This window comes from Thermobia domestica, chromosome 13, assembly GCF_964235325.1.
Source record: "Thermobia domestica chromosome 13, izTheDome1.hap1.1, whole genome shotgun sequence".
Lineage (NCBI taxonomy): Eukaryota > Metazoa > Arthropoda > Insecta > Zygentoma > Lepismatidae > Thermobia > Thermobia domestica.
This window is the reverse complement of record NC_137466.1, coordinates 105,816,236-105,837,076: the sequence shown is the minus strand read 5'-3', so window position 1 is coordinate 105,837,076 and position 20,841 is coordinate 105,816,236. Positions and strand designations below refer to the sequence as shown.

At 31.7% G+C, this 20,841-nt stretch overlaps 1 protein-coding gene across 5 annotated transcripts in view; it reads right to left on the bottom strand.

Annotated features, from left to right (window-relative positions):
• The window catches only part of cpo (RNA-binding protein), a 150,107-nt gene that overhangs the window by 28,448 nt on the left and 100,818 nt on the right, over nt 1-20,841 (bottom strand). For 4 of the 5 annotated variants that reach the window (XR_014128023.1, XM_081736211.1, XM_081736214.1 and 1 more), the window contains exons 5-6: nt 17,939-18,072; nt 1,801-2,006 (exon numbers count right to left, since the gene is read on the bottom strand). Coding sequence is in view for 4 of the 5 variants with exons in the window: in XM_081736211.1 (XP_081592337.1) it covers nt 1,801-2,006; nt 17,939-18,072 (340 nt within the window). In the remaining variant the exon portion in view is untranslated. The remainder of the gene's footprint in view (nt 1-1,800; nt 2,007-17,938; nt 18,073-20,841) is intronic. The other variant, XM_081736213.1, reaches the window with a different exon arrangement.

Sequence of the window (20,841 nt, the reverse complement as noted above, 5' to 3'; positions counted from 1 at the left end):
ATTTGTATACAGATTTCACAAAGATCGTGTACAGATTTCTTTTCTTTCATTATTATTTCTTTTTAATTGCTTAAATCATTAGAACTGAGTGTTAGTACTACGTTCTCATTAAAGTAAGTAATAAAATAAATGAAATTGTGATATTACAAACAATCAAGTGAAGAATATTTAGTCTGTAAAGAGAGAAGTTCTAAGTTTAAAGCTTGCTGACGAACTAAGTGTTTTCTTTGAGCCTCTTGAAAGTAATAGTTTTTTTTTAAATATTAATTTCTGTATCAAGAATCATTCACATTTTTAACCGCCTTCACAGCTAACAGAAGGTGTAAGCATAGATTATAAAATTAAATAAAATCTGAAACGAAACAAAATCGTTTCTCATAATATTGTAAGTAGAAAAGTAAGTATTGTAAATAGATTGCTTTTAAGTAGAAAAACATTCAGTCCAACTATCTGTTTAAGGATAGGTATCATTCTAGTTATACTGTTAACTGTAGCTCAGTGATAAAACACCTATTCAATCAGCAAGAGACCGAGATTTTGTCTTCCAACAGTCCAACGATAAGGTTTCTTGTGCTTTCCATCCAAAATCAAGAAGTCCGACAAATACGTATATTATCGTATAAATATTTCTGAACTCATTTCGTGTTTTAAACCTTATTTTGTTCTGATTTTAACTAAGTTATATCAGGCAGTAAAATTTAACGTGGCTAAACGATAAATTTCGATTCATGACAGTAACCTAGAATGGAATCTTTCAGTTTAACGTCCCACGATTATGCCTGTTAGGCTCAGAAAGACGATAATTAAAACAAGTGAATGATGAAAGAATGGGTGGAATGAGAAAGTTGGAGGAAACGGGAGCACCCCGAGAAAACCACAAACACGATGTTGTCCACCAAACTTACTTGGCCGGGAATCCTATCAAGGACCCATGCACCAGAGGTAAGCGCTCTACCAGTGAGCCACGTGCCCCGCATTAACACTACTTAGGTAGACTATCCGATACTTCTCAACCCATGAAACCTACGACTTGCTATGAAGGCAAATGCAGTAAGAATAATCTTGCATAATATACACAAATCTTACATAGCTTTTAAGATTTATTATATACATTTTAAGTAAGTCACTTTGTGAAATCAGTACTCTAATTTGTTCTAGAAATAATATTTAAAATAGAAAATTGGAACGAATACTTCTGAGAAATATATTTTTTTTTCTTATAAATTAACGAAGAACATTCAATCAGGAATATAATTAGTATGTTGTTAAGATCTGTTTGTACTTACAAAAAAGCGTAAATAGTAGTAGTAGTAGTAGTGGCAATCAACAACATGAAAACATAGGTTCTGATTAGGAGCAGGGGATACAGGTGTGATTTAATATGTACAGCGCTGTGCATCTAAAAATTCTAGCGTTAAGTGCTATGTAAATGATTTGCCTACTATTAGGTGACACAAAACATGTAACTAAAAGAAAACCACACATTAATATAAAGCTGTACTGATCTGCCAACTTTCTGACATCTACTTTATACTTTTGGATAATACTATCCATTATTATAATAATGAACTACTAATCTTAAAAATCAAAATTAGTTTTTCCTTACCCTTTTGTAAATTAGACATATTTAAAAAAAAAAAATGTAATCCGCACAATAATATAGTAAGGTGAATTCACAACATACTTCTTTCCTTGACCTAATATTTTCTCCCTACTGATGATAGTAAATTATATTACTAGCAAACTATCAATGAAAATATTGCAGCTTATGAAGTTAGATATAACACTAAGAATACCCACCTGCTAAAAATCTCCTTCAGCTCATGCTCAGACACAAATTGGCCCAGATTAGCTACGAACAGCGTAGAGCATGGAGCGTTGGTCATTCCTGGCTGGGACGAAGAAGATCCAACGGGAGAAGCTAAAGCAGGAGAAGGAAGGAGATGGGGCAGAGAAGCATGGATAGAAGTTAGGGCGGCTGTAGGGTGGGGAATGGACAGAGGCGGCTGTAACGAGAACACAAAAATATTAATATTTAAAAGTCAACAATGCACAATATTGGCATCGAAATTTCTAAATATAAGTAATACAGCTTAAGAAATATGCCTCTTTTATATTTCGACTGTTCATCTTATTCACATGACTGGTTCTTGAGGTTTATTCTTACCTGCCAGCGTCCATGTTGAAAAGGACGTCAAAGTAATCAATGAAAGTTGTATGAAAACTTAAGAATCCGTATTTACATTAATTGAGCTAATGTGAGGGTATACATTCGCTAGTTCGGAGTAATTACAAACTTTTTTGTCCAAAATATGCCGTCTTAAGTATATTATTTTTTGTTCGGGAACTGAAAAAATAATTTTTTTCACGTTTACAGAAATTCCATTCTTCATATTTCTTATTGTTTACGTTTTAAAAGACCATTTCTGCACTATTAATGCACATTAATAATCATTCTTTATCTGTTTCCTTCGTAGAATGTAGAAATTAATGGCATTATTTGAAATCCATTGATTTTTCCTTTGTTTAAAGATCGCCACTTTGATCTTAAAATTAATGGGAAATTTACGTTTCTGATTTCTCCTTTTGATAGCTATTTTTTCCTTAAATTTTTGTTCCTAAGTACAAAGTCAACTTACAGAATTTAAACAGGGTTAGGTAGAAGTGCATCCACTTTCAGTGAAGTCCATTGTAAACTGGCTCACTTTTTATTTTATTAAGAAAAATGACATTAGTTGAGTTTTCCCAAAATAATTTATCACGTTCTCTCTATATTTACTTGTAGCAATATTCTTTCTTGAAATTATCTTAAACCTGTTCATTTTGAATACTTTATCTGTACTTTTGCAGTCAGGTTCTGTGAAGTATAAAATTGGTTGCCAATATCAACTTAGTGAATTAAAGAAAAAACTCAATTCACAAAATAAAGTACCCAGAGCATTATTACATTTATTGGTTTGAAAACAGAAAGCGTAATCGTATGAGTTCTTGATCAAAAACTAATTTTAAAAATGCTAAAGAAAATTTTCGAGACTTTCTTTGCCAAAGTTTTTTGTTTTGTTTTTCCGTATCATCGCATAGTATGTGATCAACTAGCTACTAAAACCGGAAACGGTAGAAATCTACCACTTCCGGTTTCAATATTGATTCTCATACAGAGAAAACTGTAGGATGAGGAAACAAACGGTTATATGGATCTGAGTTCATGGATGCGAAAGAATTCTGTGAATGCGAAGAATATTATATATAATTCTATTATACTATTATGCTTCTATTGAAGCCAGAAGTAGAACAACTTCCGGTTTCAATATTGATTTCTATGGAGTAAACACTGTGATAGTGAGAAATCATTTCTGATATGGATCTAGCGTCCCAAGAATAAGTTCCAGCTCTGATTTTATTCCTTTATTGCTACCAGAGAAGTATTAGATCTACGGTTTCCGGCTTCAACACTGACTCCTCCATAGTTTTGAAGTCTACCGAAATTTCAATGCAAAACAAAACTCCCTTGTTTAGATACGACGAGTATGAATATTTACATATATGCAGTATACTGAATTTACAAAGTACATTAACAAAAAAAAAAAAAAAAAAAAAAAAAAAAAAAAAAAAAAAAAAATGCAACTATTTATATGAACTTCGATAACGTACATAAGGTAAGTGCAGCTTTTAACAAATTGGTTGATATCGTCTAGTGGGCAAAAGCATTAGGCTGCTGATTATTGGAAGACCTGTTTATAACTTGTTTCATCATCATTCATTTCTTATAGTCTCCTTTTGCTCAAAAGAACAGAACAATGGAACGTAAACTCAAAAGGTGGTATTATTATTATTATTATTATTATTATTATTATTATTATTATTATTATTACGATCGTGAGTTAAGCTTATTTAGTTTTCAAATTACTATTATAGATATAAATGTAGCTCACATTTTCCTGTCTTAAAGTTTGTATAACCTACATTAAATCTGAATTTACAAATAAAGCTATTATTGGATTTAAATAACATTATTTAAACATATTAAAACTACTTTAAATGTTCTTATTTTTTTTACTAACAAGAGAATATTTAAATATTAAAAAAAGAAAACACGTAAAGTAGGAAATGACTAAAGACGATTCTAGGTTGACAGATCTTATGATTTGTTCCATAAGTTCCACGGTTTTCTGACATATTTTACGATACATGTTTTTTTATTTTTCTCATAAAACGATTTCATCCGTTTTTTTTTACATAAATCACAGAAATGGTAGTCTTAGTCACTTTATAAACTTTTTTTTTAAAATAAATTACTGCGGAAAAGTATTATGGGAATTGACTCTTCTCACAGTTAATACAAGAATCCAATTATTCAGAGGGAAAATGCAACAAGCTGCCTTCACATTTCCTATCTAACCGGCTCCCCAACTTTAATAGTTTACTTTGAGAATTTTAGTCTTCGTCTGTAAACGTTATCTGGCTCATATCGCAGTTTTGATCGATCGTAACAGATTGATTTCAGAAACAGAAACTACTCTGAACTAATGAAAACAGATTTTCAAGTAGTGGTGAATTTCGATATGCCCTGCAAGGAGTTTTCTGAATGTATTAAAAAGAGGATATGGGAGTGTTAATAGATGTACAGTCTTCGTTAAAATATAATAAAAAAGCAAAAACTATTTGTGTAATGTATTTTTTTGTTGTTTTGTGTTGCAAATTATTTTTAATGAAATTAGCTCAGCTTTCAAATAAATTATTCTAATAATGTTTGTTATTTCTAAATTCTAAATATCACATATTTTCCCATTTTTTAATAAAAATTTTCCTTTTTTTCTCTAAAAAATCTGGCAACCCTAATAAACTCCTTGTCCTTTTCAATCAAAAATTATAATTTCGCGTAAAAAAGGGGGATGGGGCTAAAAATAAAAATGACATTGGTGTTCTATAAATTCTTAGCTACATAAACTTTATGAAGGCTGTAGTTATGCTTATATTTTATGTATAGAGCTTAATCCGAAACAATGGGACATTTTACAAGATAAGGAAGGAATATTAGAAAGTATAATACGGTTCTTTTGAGCTTTAATATGTATAACAATCTTACATACAGTACATCACAATTACGTGCTGTAAAGAGTTTTATGCACATTGCATTCAAGAACTTCCAGGTGCAGCCTATGAGATCAATTTTCACTGGAATTCTTAACAATTACAACAACGTGGTAGGAAAAGAAGTGAAAGAACACTGGCCAAGACATATAGTACATTTAAAAGGTATTTTTCTAGGAGTTCACTTGGGTGAGAGGAAAATTCCCGGGAATGTCAACTTTGATGGTGTGCCTCCGGATTTGAAAGTGGTACTTTTAGATTGCGTAGCAATAAGTCTGATTATTAATCTATACGCGGCCGATAAATTCTAAAGAAAGATAGTGTGTATCTGGATGCTGAGTATGTCGATTTCTTCCATTTACTCACATTAGCTGACTAAATTACATTACATACTCTCACAAATAAGTAACAGTTTTTCTACAAAATAATAATATATCAATTGAACACACGCAGATGTTCTTAAAATGCTAACACTTTATAGTACTTTCCTATGATATTGTACTAATCTCTGACGAAATTTGGATGTAATTCGCATTCAAAGTTTGCACAACTGATCTGAACAAGTTTGAAACAGTCAATTGCGTAAGTGAATGTACTATTAGGTACTAGAGATAATCTATCAAAAGTTTCTGGAGATGCTTACCCACTTCTCGGTAGGAAGAAACCCTTCCTCTAAATAGGTGATGGTACACCTCTTTACTTGAAGCTTAACAACTAACTGTTCACAGCAAAATTTCACATATTTTTTATGTTTGTAGCCAGTTAGCAGTGTAAAAAAGTATTAAAAGAATCCCAGTGTTGAAATGCGCACTTGTGCCATCTAGTATGATGGTTTACAATTTATTGATTAATTTCTCGCTAGTAAACCTTCAAGCATTTTAATGTTAAACTAGTAAATGTTTTTGGATTTTTATCCCTTAAGAACACAAAAACAAACAGTCTTTATTCATAAACTTATTTATCAATGTTTACTATCATTGTACAGTATTTGTACATTATTATTTTCAAATTATCTAGTTATAAGCGATGACATGCAAACCATAAAGTAAAGGTATACGAAATTCGTTGCTCAGCCCACTAGTACTGTACTTGTATAATTTTCATGTATTAGCCTATAATTCCTACATTTCCTCCAATGATAATATGACAAAATGAGTGGCACATTTTCTGTTAAATAATATCTGTATTTATATAAACTATAACTGTAATGATGTGATATGTATGTTGCGTATAACTTTGAATACAAACGCTAATTACTTCAATATTGTAATGCTGATGTGGCTCTAGTTAAATGTTTACGTAATTGGCTATTAGCGATAGTTGACCACAGAAAAGCGAGGCTGTAAATTATACACGAAAGGCATATATGTTATTTAACTAGGAGATATGTTATGGATATTGCGTGAAAATAGATGGTTAATTATGTGCAAACTCAGAGAAATGTACTCGGTTGTTTCAAGTTTAAAACTATTTTTCTTTGGAACTGATTTTCGTATTAGTTCTTGTTTCAGTGGATTGTTTTTTGCTTACCATGCAAAGTTTGTATGTCGCTTTATCTGGCAAGCTGAAATCTGTGTGCTTCTTATTTAATTATATTAAAGCAGATTCCTTCATAAAAATAAAATTAAACAAACAAAAATTAAAATAAAAAAGAGAGAAGAAAAAATTATGAAAAATCTTTACATCTACCATTATATAAAAGATACTATATTTTATCTATCGATGTTACTATATTTTATAAAAAAAGTGTGGATTAAGTGATATAACTTTTAATTTTATACATTTACTACAACCACTAATATTCTTTAAAAACTCTTTGTTACACACAATACAGTTTATTCTGGACATGTATGGGAGAAATATATACAATGGCTCACCAAAACATTCTTCTCCTTAGAAATTCATTATGAATTTAAAAGCATAAGTCAATCTATATAATAATAATAATAATACTCTGCTCCGAGGCGCCATCTTTGGCGGCCTGTATCTCGGGGCAGATTTTTTTTGGACAAAAAATGTACGGTACATTTTTTACTTTATCCTTAATTTTATCATCTATCAAATTCAATACGATCTGAGACTATGAAGGTAGTCCCCCTACCTGAATTGATGTGGACTATGCCATACTACTTCAAAGACTTGTACAATTATTGTGGTATAATTTTAAAATTATATTCTTATAATTTTATATTTCTACAATTAATAATTAAATATTGTGACAAGTTACAGTTTGATTCAAATTTATATTAATTGTTTTTATTAATTATTATTATTGCTTTCTTTTTAAAGTCGGATAAACGCAGTCAGTACGTTTGAAACATCAGTCAAATACAGTACCGGATCTAGAAATTTCGGGCCCCCACGCAAGAATATTTGAGAGGGCTCCTCTATTTTCAATACTTTTTTAATAGTACATTTTAATGGAATATTCTTAACGTTCTATTTGCTACGGAAAAGAGATTCAAATATTTACGTTTTAGAAAAAAATTATTCCTTCTCAACTTCATCTCCCCAAACTACCATATAAGATCTCTCTTTACAATGGTCGAAGCCCTCTCATGGTTGATTGCCAAAATTCCCAAGTCGCTCGTTCTCTCCTGTGTCATTGAACATCTTACATAGCACTTGATTCTCTTTAAAATTGAGAATGACCTTTCAGTGGAAGCCATAGTCACGGGTAAAGTTAGGAATAAAACAAGAGTAGTGAAAACTTCAGGTTAACTTGGGGTAATAATATTAAACTCTACGTATAGTAATACCGCCAATTCAAGAACAGTGTTGATCTTTGAAATATGGTTTGTAAGTCCAGTGCGAAGGGAAATTAATTCCAATGGTAGCGACGGGCCAATGTTTTGCTGGTACTTCTTTTGTAGTTTTTCAACCTTAACTAAAATTGCTTTGTCTGAAGGGTTCACAAGTACTATCGGGAATATGATTGAAAATTCATCAAGAATTGTATGTAACGATGTAAAGCTGTTCTCTATTTCATTGTACGCGATATCTAGAAGTCTATTGTAAACATTAACTGTGTCCGTAAACTGATGATGTACCCGTTCATCGAAGTGTTTTTTTTCAATATCCCTTTTTTTTTTTAAGAACACAGGATTGACTTTCCACTTCGCAGCAATAGCGTTCGTTTTATTTGACGATATTCTTCTCTCATTTTCTTCAATTCCTCTAGGCTCTCTTGAAGAATGCGTAAAGCATTCTCAAGGTCAATTTGTTTAGTTTGGTGAAGTTGCGATGCGATGTTCAGTTGTGAAAATATTTTTGACAGCACCACAGTCAGAAACACAAAATCGAAGGAATCTACGACTTTTGCCAATCACTCTGCTTCTGATACCTCGTTAGCCTTCTTACTTCTCAGTGAAAGTTTTCGGAGAGTTTTCATTACATCAGTATACCTCAACCTGATAGCTACAATGGACTGATACCGTGAGGCCCATTTGATTGGATTGAGTTTTTTCAAAGTGACATCTGATTCTTTTGTCAATGATGACAGAATATCTCTCCTATTTATACTTTGTCCAAAAAATATATACAAATCCTGAAGCGTTGTGAAGTAACTGGCAACTTCTTTTACACCTTTGACTGCATCATTAATGACAAGATTTAGGTTATGTACCGCGTAGTGAATACATATAGCTCGTTCCTCAATTTCTTGAAGTCTCTCTTGAACATCTGAGTAAGCACCAATCATCACAGAGCGCCATCATATCCCTGCTCTTTGCATTTTTCCACAGACAATCCCAATTTCTCCAAATGACTGAACACTAGAACTGCAAGTCTGTATGCAGATTGATTTCTTACATGTAAAAATCCTAAAAACACTTCTTCAATCTCACTGTCTAGAAACTTGGTTTTCTAACTATCGTTTACTTCTGTAAAATTTACATAGCGAATAATGAAACTCATTTGACCTTTCTTTGATAAATCTTGAGTCGCATCAATGAATAACGAGAAAAATGGCGCTCTTTTAGTTTCCTTCAACAAATTTGCTTCTAAGTTTGAAGACCGGCAATGGATAATTTGATTTTGATTATCATGGCTGAGATACTTGATCTGGCCTTTGGGAGAAAGTAAGAGACATCTCGTGCGTCGTTGTAAGTCCTAATAGCTTATTACTTCAAGTAATTAAACTATTGTGAACTAGCACTCTTTTTTAATTGTTTTAAAAATTGAAGGGTAAGGGGAAAAACAACGAATGTCCATGTGTGTGCTTTATCGGGTGCTTTGTCCTACTTGTTGGTTACTCTTGGTGCTATTTCAGTGTATATGCTATGCATGCGTAGATGTAGAAATGTCCCTGTAAAAAAGGCAAAAGATTTGACTAACCCTATTCTTTTTTACACGGTTTCCTATATTAAAACGCAGTTTTCTCGAAAAATGCACTTTTGTGACGATCCTTTTTTCCTCCCTTACCCTCTAATTAGTATTTACAAGCACGGTGCAGGGGGAGTTTTGAAATCTCTTGGACCCCTTAGGGTCCGGGCCCCCCGCACCGCGGGGTCTTGTGGCTTATAGATCCGGCACTGGTCAAATAATAAAGAAAGAAAGAAAGAACAGGAATGAAATATCAAAAATCTATTTTTTTATTGAATTATAAATTTCTCTGAAAATTATATGGAATATATAAAAACACTACTTATTACAGTAGAATCGATCATATTAAGGCCATACGATCTATTAGTAGATAACCAATATTCTCTATTTCAGTAAATAAACCGTTATTATTCTTGGGTTTATATAAGATTTGTACATCAGTGTGTGTTCCTAGGACCATCTTTTGCATGCAGCTTCGTTATATTGTTATATTCATTATTTTGAATCGATCGCCTAGGGTAATTATTGTTTGTCATTTAGTAATCAGTCAAAAATTATGTCAAATTTAGAACTAAATTTGGACTTGTCTAATTTATAACAGTCTTCCTTTTATCTTCTCACTATACTACTTCCCTTTTTAAATTATACGTTAAAGCATGTTATTTTGGATTTAAGTTTGATCTTAAGCCATATAGATTTATATAATGAATGGATATAATGGATGTGTAGTATGCGTAAGGCTCATTATTATTGTTATTTATCGCCCATTATTATTTATTCATTTTTTAATTTTCAAAAATAGAACATATGAATGAAATGTTCGTATTCAATTTATGAATAAGTTTCCATATCAAGTTTCTGATTTAATGTCCAACGGTATGGAAGAAACATTTAAAACCTACACTCCTTCCCCCATCTCGTCGGAATGAAATTACCAGAACTCATTCTTGTAAAGGAGAAAGTCGAATCATGTTTGTATGAAGACAATATATACCAAATTTCGTGACTTTAATGACTAATTGTTTAAAAGAAGTATCTAATATTTTAATTTCTCCTTCAGATCTCTTTGAGATGGAATTTTAAAAATTCGTGCAAAAAATAATAGAAAAACCCTCTTATTCTGCGTATTAAAAAGAATCCTTATGAACTAAATTTCATGGCCCTTTTTAAACGACCCCACCTCCGTTCGAATAGAATTTCTACAATTCATGAAAATCAACGTGATACGTTCGCCCCGTAATCTAATGGTTCAAACTAAGATTCTCTTGTCTTCCTGCATACACAGTGTTAAATTCGTTCAAGCGGATTACATAAGGTGTTCCGAGTAATAAGGGCGAACTTAAATGCATTTTATATTGAAAATGTATTTTCTTGAAAAAGGAGTAACTTTACATATAGGCACAAGAACTGGCTGCTACAGAGCAATGTGGTATTACTACTCGAACAACTCAAATGTAATTTCCGAACATTCGTTCAGATTGCACGTAACGTTAGTTCGCTCTTATTACCCGGAATACTTCGTATATACAAACTCCCAAGAAGCAGTCATATACTAAATTTTTCGTCCTTTATATTGAACAGTTTAAAAAGAAATATGTAAATAAATAAAGTTTTTCCATTAATCAAATTTTTCGTACACCCTGAGATTTGAGTGAAGATATTGATGAAAGTTTAATCTAAATATGTGCAGCAGTTTTGAGCCATTGACAGTCGAATATACATACATACCTTACCCGTTAAGAGTTTTATAAAATAGATCTATATATACACACATATTATACTTTTTACCTACAATACGCCACCTGAAATAGTCATAGTCACCAAGAACCAAATAAAGCAATTCTAAAGTAAAACGCATTTGCGGAAAAAATAAAACTGAGGCTAACAAGAAACGTTCGGCTCAAATAGACCTGTAAAATACGAAATGCTTACAAAAATACTATTCCAACAACATTAAAGTTATATTATTAGATGTGAACAAATCACATTTAAGAAAACATCTGTTGTTGATGATACATAGGCTGCAGAAGTATTTATGATATATTAAAAAGTATATATCTATATATCTACAACATCAAGCAGTTGCAACAAGCATAGCTACACAAAGTATGAGAAACTGTGTTTGCATATTATAAAAAGTAAATGTATATTATTATATTTATCATTTCGTTCCTATCGAAATCAAGATAGGCCTTAACTTAAAGATGAGATTTTGTGTTTGAAACTGTATTTACACAAAGATATTTCTTTTTTTTCAAAAACTTGAGACTGAAAACAAATAGAAGCTAGCTGAATGCTAAATGAAATCTAGGACTATACAATAAGATCTTTGATAAAGTGAAATTTTAATAAATATTAAAATTAACGTTAATCTGAGTATTTCATGGAAACGTTTATTTATTCTTAGATATCTGGAGTTTTAAGCTTTTGTCTTGAATGAGAATTTATATATTGCTATTTATATCTTCAAATTTTTCAAATAAATGAATATAATAGCAAATAATAAATAATAATTCTTTTTGATGAAGAAAGGTAACTTTACCTTTTACATAATCTGAGTAACCACTTTGTTGAAAATTCAAGGATTAATAGTGATAATTTGTTAATGTTACATTTGAATAAAATATTATTCAAACATTAGAAAAATGAATATATTATTCTGGTACGAAATTGTGTAATATATTACAACACACAAAAGTATCATAAGATCTTTAATGAAAATGAAGATATTCTATTCTAGTAGAACTATTTATTACGTGGAATCTCTTGTGGTTTACTCGTAAATTTACCATTTTTATACTTTGTGTTTCATGTTTTTTGATCTATTATTACAAAATAAGATCAAGTTTTTGAATGAAAGTTTAACTTTCTTGTTTATTGAAAGTATTTTCTAAAAGCTAAATATCAATAATAATAAAATTAATAATAACGTATTCAAATCTTCGAATTAATCTTTTATTACATTTTTTTTCTTAACGAAAACGATAATTTTAGTAATTATGTGAGACATTAACAGAATATTCCACAATTACGTTTACGTATAAATTGAAGATTAAAAAAAAACTTACTAATAATGCTCTTTATACTATGCAAACACACCATGATATCGTGCATTGCAACAAAACAAACCACGGAAACAGGTAACTTGCATCTAATGAGATGGTGTGTATTATATATATATGTGTGTGTGTGTATAAATGTAAATGTATCTATGAAATACATGACTCATTTTAAAATATGCTGGGATTTTGAAAATAAGAACAAAAGGTGTAGTTCCATAAAGGGGTCTTCTCTTGCGCAAGGTTACACTGTGAAAAAGTAGTGCATTACTTGGTCTTGCAAAGAGACTTCATAGTTATTACTTTTTTTTTTTGTTCAGAACCACGTAAGAAAAGGAACAAGCAATATCAAATATTGCGTTATGGGATATAGTTTTGAACAATATTACGAAAAAAGTAAATTCTTTGGTTTTACATTTATGAAAGTAGTAATTTCATTTGATCTGTACATCTGAGAATTACTAGGGCCCATTTAGATTAATCTATATTTACGATTGAACCAATGTAGGTTTCAATATGACAATTAATATTTAGTGATTTAGGTCATGATTTGTTGTGCTATTTTAAATTATATTAGAAAAGTTCACTAATAACAGAATAACTAAGACTATTTGCTTCTTTTTGGTATGAAGTTGTAGCGCCTATAATCTAAGAGTAACTTTTGGGATGTCTATTTTTAAAATGACTTTTTTCAAGTATGTATACTGTATATTTGTGTGTATTAATCCATGAATAGTGACGTAAAATTAGTTTCACTTAGACCTTATGTTGGTTTTATTCAAGAAGTAATCTATATAATCTTTATAGAAAATGTAAAGCTGATAATAATTGTGCCTGCCATTGCTACATGGACGGAACTGAAATCTAATATACTCTAGTTTCTCTTGTTCATGTTTCATAGGTTCCTTATTTATTGATAACATTTAATTTACATGACTAAATTATTTTCAATTTCTATCTCTTGTGCTACTAATGCTTTTCTTTTTATGTGTAACTACACAAAAAAAGAAGACCCCTGACAGGAACTTGACCCCAAAATAAAAATAAAGAAGAAAGGGGTACACAAGTGCAAGGATTTTCCTTGAACGGTGTGTTTAAATAGTGTAAGGTAGAATTTAACATTATGGTAGTGGGAATTTAGCGGGTGAGCAGTGATACGTGAACAGGAATATCTATTAAGGTTGCCAACACAGTGCTCTACTATTTCATTTGTGCAATTGCAGTTTTCAAATCTTGCTTACAGAAAGATTGCAACGTCAAGTTATACCTCTAGAGACTTAGAAATAAAGGATTCATTGTTTTTACTTAAATATACCTACAAGATTGATCGAAAAACTTATTAATGCTACTTTGTTTTAGGTTTTGCTGTGTCATTAATTGTTGATAAGTCATCGTAAGCATCTTTGGAAATATATATGTAAAGCTAATTTCAAATTTATTGAGAAAATTAGCAATATAATCCACCATAATAAACTACAATCATGGACTATACTCCCTCATTCCCTTTTTTGTAAAAAGATATATTTACTTAATATAGAATATTTGTTCATCTACTTTACGACTTATGGGACATCTCAAATCAACTATTACAGATTAAAATAACTATGAAGAATATATCTTTTTCTATATCCGTTATGAAAAATTAGCTTCATTTATGCAGCACGTAGAAAATAAAATAAATGAAATATTTAACATAACTCCCATGCTGATGTCCTTTAGGCTAAAGGAGACAGTTGATTAACGGAAGTCCATGATTATGAAACAAATGGTGGAATGAGAATGTCAGAGGAAACTGGGAACTGTAAAAACTCACGGACATGATGTTGTCCACCACAAACTTACATAGCCTTGGATCGAACCAAGAACCTCTCGCATCAGATGTGATCGCCCTACCAGTAAACCACCGCAAGAACACAGAAACAAAATTACTATGGAAGTATTGTTGTACTCTACGAACAGATATGATCTCTATTTGCCAGACGCTACGAGATGCTTTCATTTAATTATTACTGATTTGTATAATGTTCAGTACATACATTTTGGCACAGTATATGTTTTATATTGGAAATATTAAATTGTACCGTGATCTTTTAGTGTTGGTTTTAATCAGTACGGTTTGTATACCAGTTTAACAATTTTCCAAACAGTGGAATTCAAATGGAATGGCTTTGTCTTGCAAAGATAATAACTAGAACAATATTTACAGATAGAGAGATGAAACACATGTTTTAAATAGTTGAACAAAGTTATGGTATTTAAACATTACAGTTTTACGAGTTTGGATCGCTTCAATATAAATTATATTTCTCCACTTGATTGTCAATCATTATAGGCTCTGGTCTGTCTTGTTAGTGAAGTATCTAAAGTACGAAACAGTACACAATCTCTCGTGGCGTACAAACATTGAACAAACAGGATTCTTCTCATTCTTTACATATCCAAGCTCTCCTTCCCGTCAATGGTAAAGGGAAAAAAGCTCAATCAGAGAACAGAATACCAATGCCCAGGAAGTGAGAAACATCCTCTCTCGTTCTACCCTGCACAGCGCCAATTATGTTCATTTTTCTACCAGACTTGTGTATATAGACTGGACATTCTTTTCCACTATGATCGACTGCGTCTTTTATTGCAAGTTAACTTGGTTGCATAAAAAAATGACACACTGAATGGAATATTTTTTTTACTATCATGCTACTTATTAGTAGCCAGAAATGAGAACTGGACCAGAAAACATTATTTTTTCTATATAAAATCAATGTGACTATTCATGATATACCCTACTACAATAACACTTAATTAATACAATAATAAATTTTATCTTGATTTATTTGGTAAGTATTTGTTTTCTTTACTTGCAGAACAAAAATATGCGGTATAATAGTCCGTAATAGGATTTAGATTAGCTAAGCCAGGGTAGGATTCTATTACGTTCGATAGATACAAGTTCAAGCGTCAATAATATCTTTGAGAAATATAATTAACATCATTTCTAATTATTCGAATATTGATTGTAATTAACCAATATGTTGTTTAATGTTGGTAATATTAAACAAAATATAATATTTTATATTTATTATATATATATATATATATATATATATTAAAAGCAATATCTTTTAAAATATTATCTATCATCGCTAAGGATTTAGTGATAATATATTTAGTATAATTTTATAAGCATATAATAATTTTACATTGCTTAAGACTAGTTATTTTGCTACTTAATGTACAAAATTTTCAATGTTCTTTGTAAGAAAATCTTAAAACTTATATTAGACTATATTACTAACTGTATTATCAATTGTTTGGTATTGATCTATAATTTTGTATATCGATTGCAAACAATCAAAAGGCGATGGAATAGTCATCTCTTGTTTCGAATGAAAGAAAATACAACCAGAATAATCTGCAACCAGAAAAAAATATTTTTGAAATTCTTCTTGTAATTAAGTACATTCACTTACTTTCACCGCAGCATCTTCATATTATGAAATGCACAAATGGCTGCTTCGTTAAGTATAATACTGTGAAAAAATACCTTTACTAAATGCAAGAATTCTTTCTGAATTTATTTATTTCTCTATCTACAATTCAAAAATAGTCTTTTTGGATACCTTTGAAAGGTATTAATGTTTGTGAACATTCTGTAGGTATGAATCGAGAATATTTAATCGTCGATCTTCAAACATGAGTAAATAATTTGTAAGCAATTACCCATAGGTGGAATATTTTCTAATCTGACATACTCATTAATAGAAGTATGCTGGATAATTGTGTATGACAAGAGGACAACTATCGTGATGCGCAAGTGTCAAAATACTGACGTTAATAACGTATAACATTAAGAGAATAAGAGCATCAAACTTCAAAGTACTCTGATGGATATTGGGTTAGAAGTAACTTCCATGTAAATAAAAGAACAGGTATAATTCGTAATTTAGCGAGAAAATACCTAGTCAATATATATTTTATTTTTTAAAAATATACATCAACTCATTTTACTTTTTTAAAAAAAATGTTTCCTTGATTTTACGATGCTTTCTTCTCCTTGATTTCAACAAAGATTTTTGTTAGGAAAGCATTTTAAATTCTACTCTTTACTCAAGTGCTTAGGGGTTAGGATTTGGGTCAATTTAGAACTATCTTTATAAATGCTAACTTATCACAAAGCTTACAGAGATTTAATTTATGAACGATGTTTAACCTGTTAAGCGATTGTGAGATGTTGATACGTCACACAGTAGTCGAAGCACAATGAGTTTAAGTATTTTTTTCAAAGGAACTCTCATTTTGTACTCTTTTAAAATTTAAATGGACTGAGAGAAGCAGCTTAGAGATTTAAATATTTACTGCTGGATCGCTAGCAGGCGAAGAAAAAAATGGTTAGTATACATCCAAAAAGATATTTTACACTGAAAATAAGAATAGGACTTTTAGTTTAGCATCCCAGGCTATATGTGATGTGAACTTACAGCTTAATGAGGGATCTGTACACGGAGCTCCCACCGAGAATCGAGCCGGGTCCCCCCACGCCGAAAGCGCGCACGGTATCCAGATAGCCACGGGAGAGCCTACATAATAAGAATGGAGATTTCCCTTTTTGAAAGAAGCAACCAACAGCATATATATTGGGGTGTTTTAAAAATGGTACACATGGACAACATAGCGATATTCTACGGGTCAAAATAAAGCGAAAATGCTATATGATGATATACCCTCCGAGGCCTTCAACGCGTTGTGGGGAATTAAAAAAATCATTATGTGGGAACGTTTTACATTACCTTTGATATATAAACATCTGTATTGGGCGTAGTAAAACTGAAGAAACAAGATTATCTCGCCGTTCACATATTCCATCTTCAAAACTTAGTTTTTTTTTTTTTTTTTTTTTAATGTATGTAATGAAGAAAAACCACAGAGTACCAGTTTCTAATGTGCCAAAATGTATCTACTGAACAATGTTGGAAACAGATTTTGTTTCCGTATTAACAGACTTAATCATCTTATAATATATAATAAACCCGTACATGTACGATAACCAAAGTAGGTATATTTTCGTTGTAATTTCCCAACTTTTTAATAATAGAAAATAAATAAATGTTTATTAATTATATGCGAATTAGTTGGCAACCCTTGAACTAAGAAAAATAGAAGAGAACCCTAATACATATTATATATATATATATATATATATATATATATATATATATATATATATAAATTCTTATCATTTCCATAGAAATGAGAAATCAAAACACGAAAGAAAGAGTCGAAAGAGCTTTTGGTGTAATAATAATACGGGGCGAAGATAATTTGATGGAGTGACGTGGAGAAAGAACACAAAAAGGTGGTGGTTAAATGGTGGAGGTGGAAAATCAATCAATCAATATAGAACTAACATGGATCCCGGCCTGCAGTTGAGTTTCCGTAGTTTTGTCTGGAGATAGTCAAAGATAGGAACGTACGGGGACCTGGGGATGCAGGGCCGGATGGACAAGCGTTGCATGTTGTAGAGCTGCCCCAGGTAGTTCTGCTGCAGAGTATGCCAATGGGTGGTGCCACAGTTCTGGTGCTCCAGGAAAGAAAGGCGTTCCCAAATCTGAAATAAAAGATAAAAAAGAATAAAAACATGTATTATAAATTCGTCAGCGACTTTATAAAATTTTATAATGACAGTCTAGAGCAGTGATCGCCAAACCGTCGATCGCGAGCTGGGGACATTTTCGGCAGATCGCGTTAACGCTCGGTTGGCTAACCTTGATTCCTCCATAAACAAATGTAAGATTTTTTTTTTTTTAAGTCTAGTACTTTTGATTGGTAGCTCACAGGATTTAAAAACGGTATGGTAGCTAAGAAGCTTCACAAGTTTGGCGACCACTGGTCTAGAGTAATAATTTAATACCTAAAGCAATAATTATAACCATTAACTAAAGTTATGCATTTGCTATATACGAAATTCTGATTTTATGAATCTTATTTCAAACTTTTATCCTTATTTTACAAGGCTAATATAAAATATTTTAACAAGAGTTTTTTTTTATAAAGAAGGAAAAGAGTAGCGATAATTATCTTTTTTCTTTTAAAAAAATAAACTCCTGATTTTCAAAGCAAAATTTAAAAAGATAAATATTTGGTGTCCATTTCAAGACTCTCCAAATAAACTACATTAAATGCATATGCCTAACAAACAGAAAAAAAACTCAATTTGTCTTGAAATAACTAAAGACAAGATGCAAATGAAAGCGCTGCAAAAGTGGTCTAAAATATTATACCGTGCGTTTTTTTCCACTCGAGGTCGGGGGTGCGGCGCATATGCATCGGCCAATGATATGGCAGTTGGCCGTCAGCCCAGTTTGAGTCCGGAAGTAGTACAACTGAAAGTAAATAGCGTTTAGCATTTCCTATATTCCTTATTCTAGTAACATTTTTAAATAATCTCTTCTTAGAACTGGAATACACAAATATTTTTAATAATAATAACAATAATGTAATTGGGTTTCTTTATAGTTAACATGGAATGAAAATCAAAATTCTTATTTTCTTATCGTTACCAGCCGAGAGAGCTCCCCGGTTGCTATCGACAGGTGACGTACGAACACGACGAAGGCCACATTTACAGGCCCTGATCGAAGCGCACAGTATGAGATACGATAACTTTCTCAATAATTCAAGTATTGTTGCTGTGTTTTCGAATGCAATTCCGATATATGTATTAATTTCGAACATAATTTCAGTTCAGGCATTGTTCAGTGCATGGATTAATTTCCAATAGAATGTTAATGTTTATTAATTTATCAGGTTCAATTTTTAGTTAAGAAAGGCATTTCATGTATTCCAGTTCTAATGTTATGTTGCCGACACTAACTGGGTTGCTCCCTCGGCTAACTCCTTTAGTACTTCCCGTACTTCCCGATAATGCGCCGCACTCTCGGCCTCGAATGGGAAAGAAAAACGCATGGTATAATGTTATTCCAATTCCCAAAGACTTGACTTGATCCTCTTGATATGCAAAAGGCAGGGCTGACTGTCCCACGCTGTTGCCACTTTACTGATGTGGAACGCATGGCAAACTACTAAACAGTTTTGTACCAGCCGCACTTTTGTGGTAGCATTAAAAGCTTGCCAAATCGAACGTAAGTCTCACGATTCTACATCAGGACTGTATATAATATCCATTGATTTTCAATTTATTTTAATAAATGATAGTACGTATTTGGTAACAGAACCCATAATGAATGTGATTCCCAGTTTTGTATTGCACACAATCATAAGACAATTGGAAAATCCCTTGAATTAAGAAATCGAGGGCTGTGAATCAAGAAAGTTAGAAATAATGACGTCTGGAATCTTATAAATGATGCAACAATAAAAGCAATGGAATTAATATGCTTAATAAAATATTATATATTTACAAAATGGTAAATGTTTTTACATCAAAAACGGATAAATATTCCGATTTAAGAATGAAAGGTAACAGCTGGTATAATTATGTCCTCCACTACTTGCTTGTCAGGGTTTCACTCTTTTGATTAAGTTTATAATTAATTTTGCACATATTCTTTCACTGATGGAACTGGATTCCTTCCTAGTTCTCGCACTGTTGGAGGTTTGTTTGCGTAGACCTTCGATATTTCAGAAGATCAACAGATTTAGTAGTACGGTCATACGGCCTAGCTGGCCAGTTCTAGTGATCACTTCAAAAGATGATTTGGCCTCGGAATTTCTCACGCAAAAAGACAATCACCTCATGGGAGTAGCGTCATCTTGTTGAAACCACTTGCGTTTCACATCAATTTGGTTCAAATATAGTTTTAAAAAAAAACTTTTAACCATATTGCAGTAACGTTTCCCATTAACTGTCACAACAGTTTCATTCCTGACTTGAATCGAAGTACGACCCTATCTCTCCATCAGCCCAAAATCCACACCACATGGTTACTTGTAAGAACGTTGTTAACAACCGAATCACATGACATGTTGTGTAAAACAAACTTGGTATTCTTTAATCAGAATATTTATGCGTTGTAAGGATCTAAACGCATCTGTTATTCTTCGTCAAAAATGTTTTCTATTAAGCACATTACATCCGTCGTTCTTATTAGGACACCTTTTATATGTTGATTATGCCACACTATTGAAACGTGTATCATTCAGTTGATTGATTTATTGGAACTGAATGGCCGTTATTATCACTGATACTCTATAGGTGATGGAATCTTCTGTTTGGGATCTGAACAACTATTTGGGTTTTAGCCAAGGCTGTATTTCACACTGGGTTCGAACCCGGAGCCGCATACTGAAAAGCCTCATGTTAGTCAATTAGTCATGAATAAATGTGCGACATTCGAAAGGATAGAGGCGTTGGAGA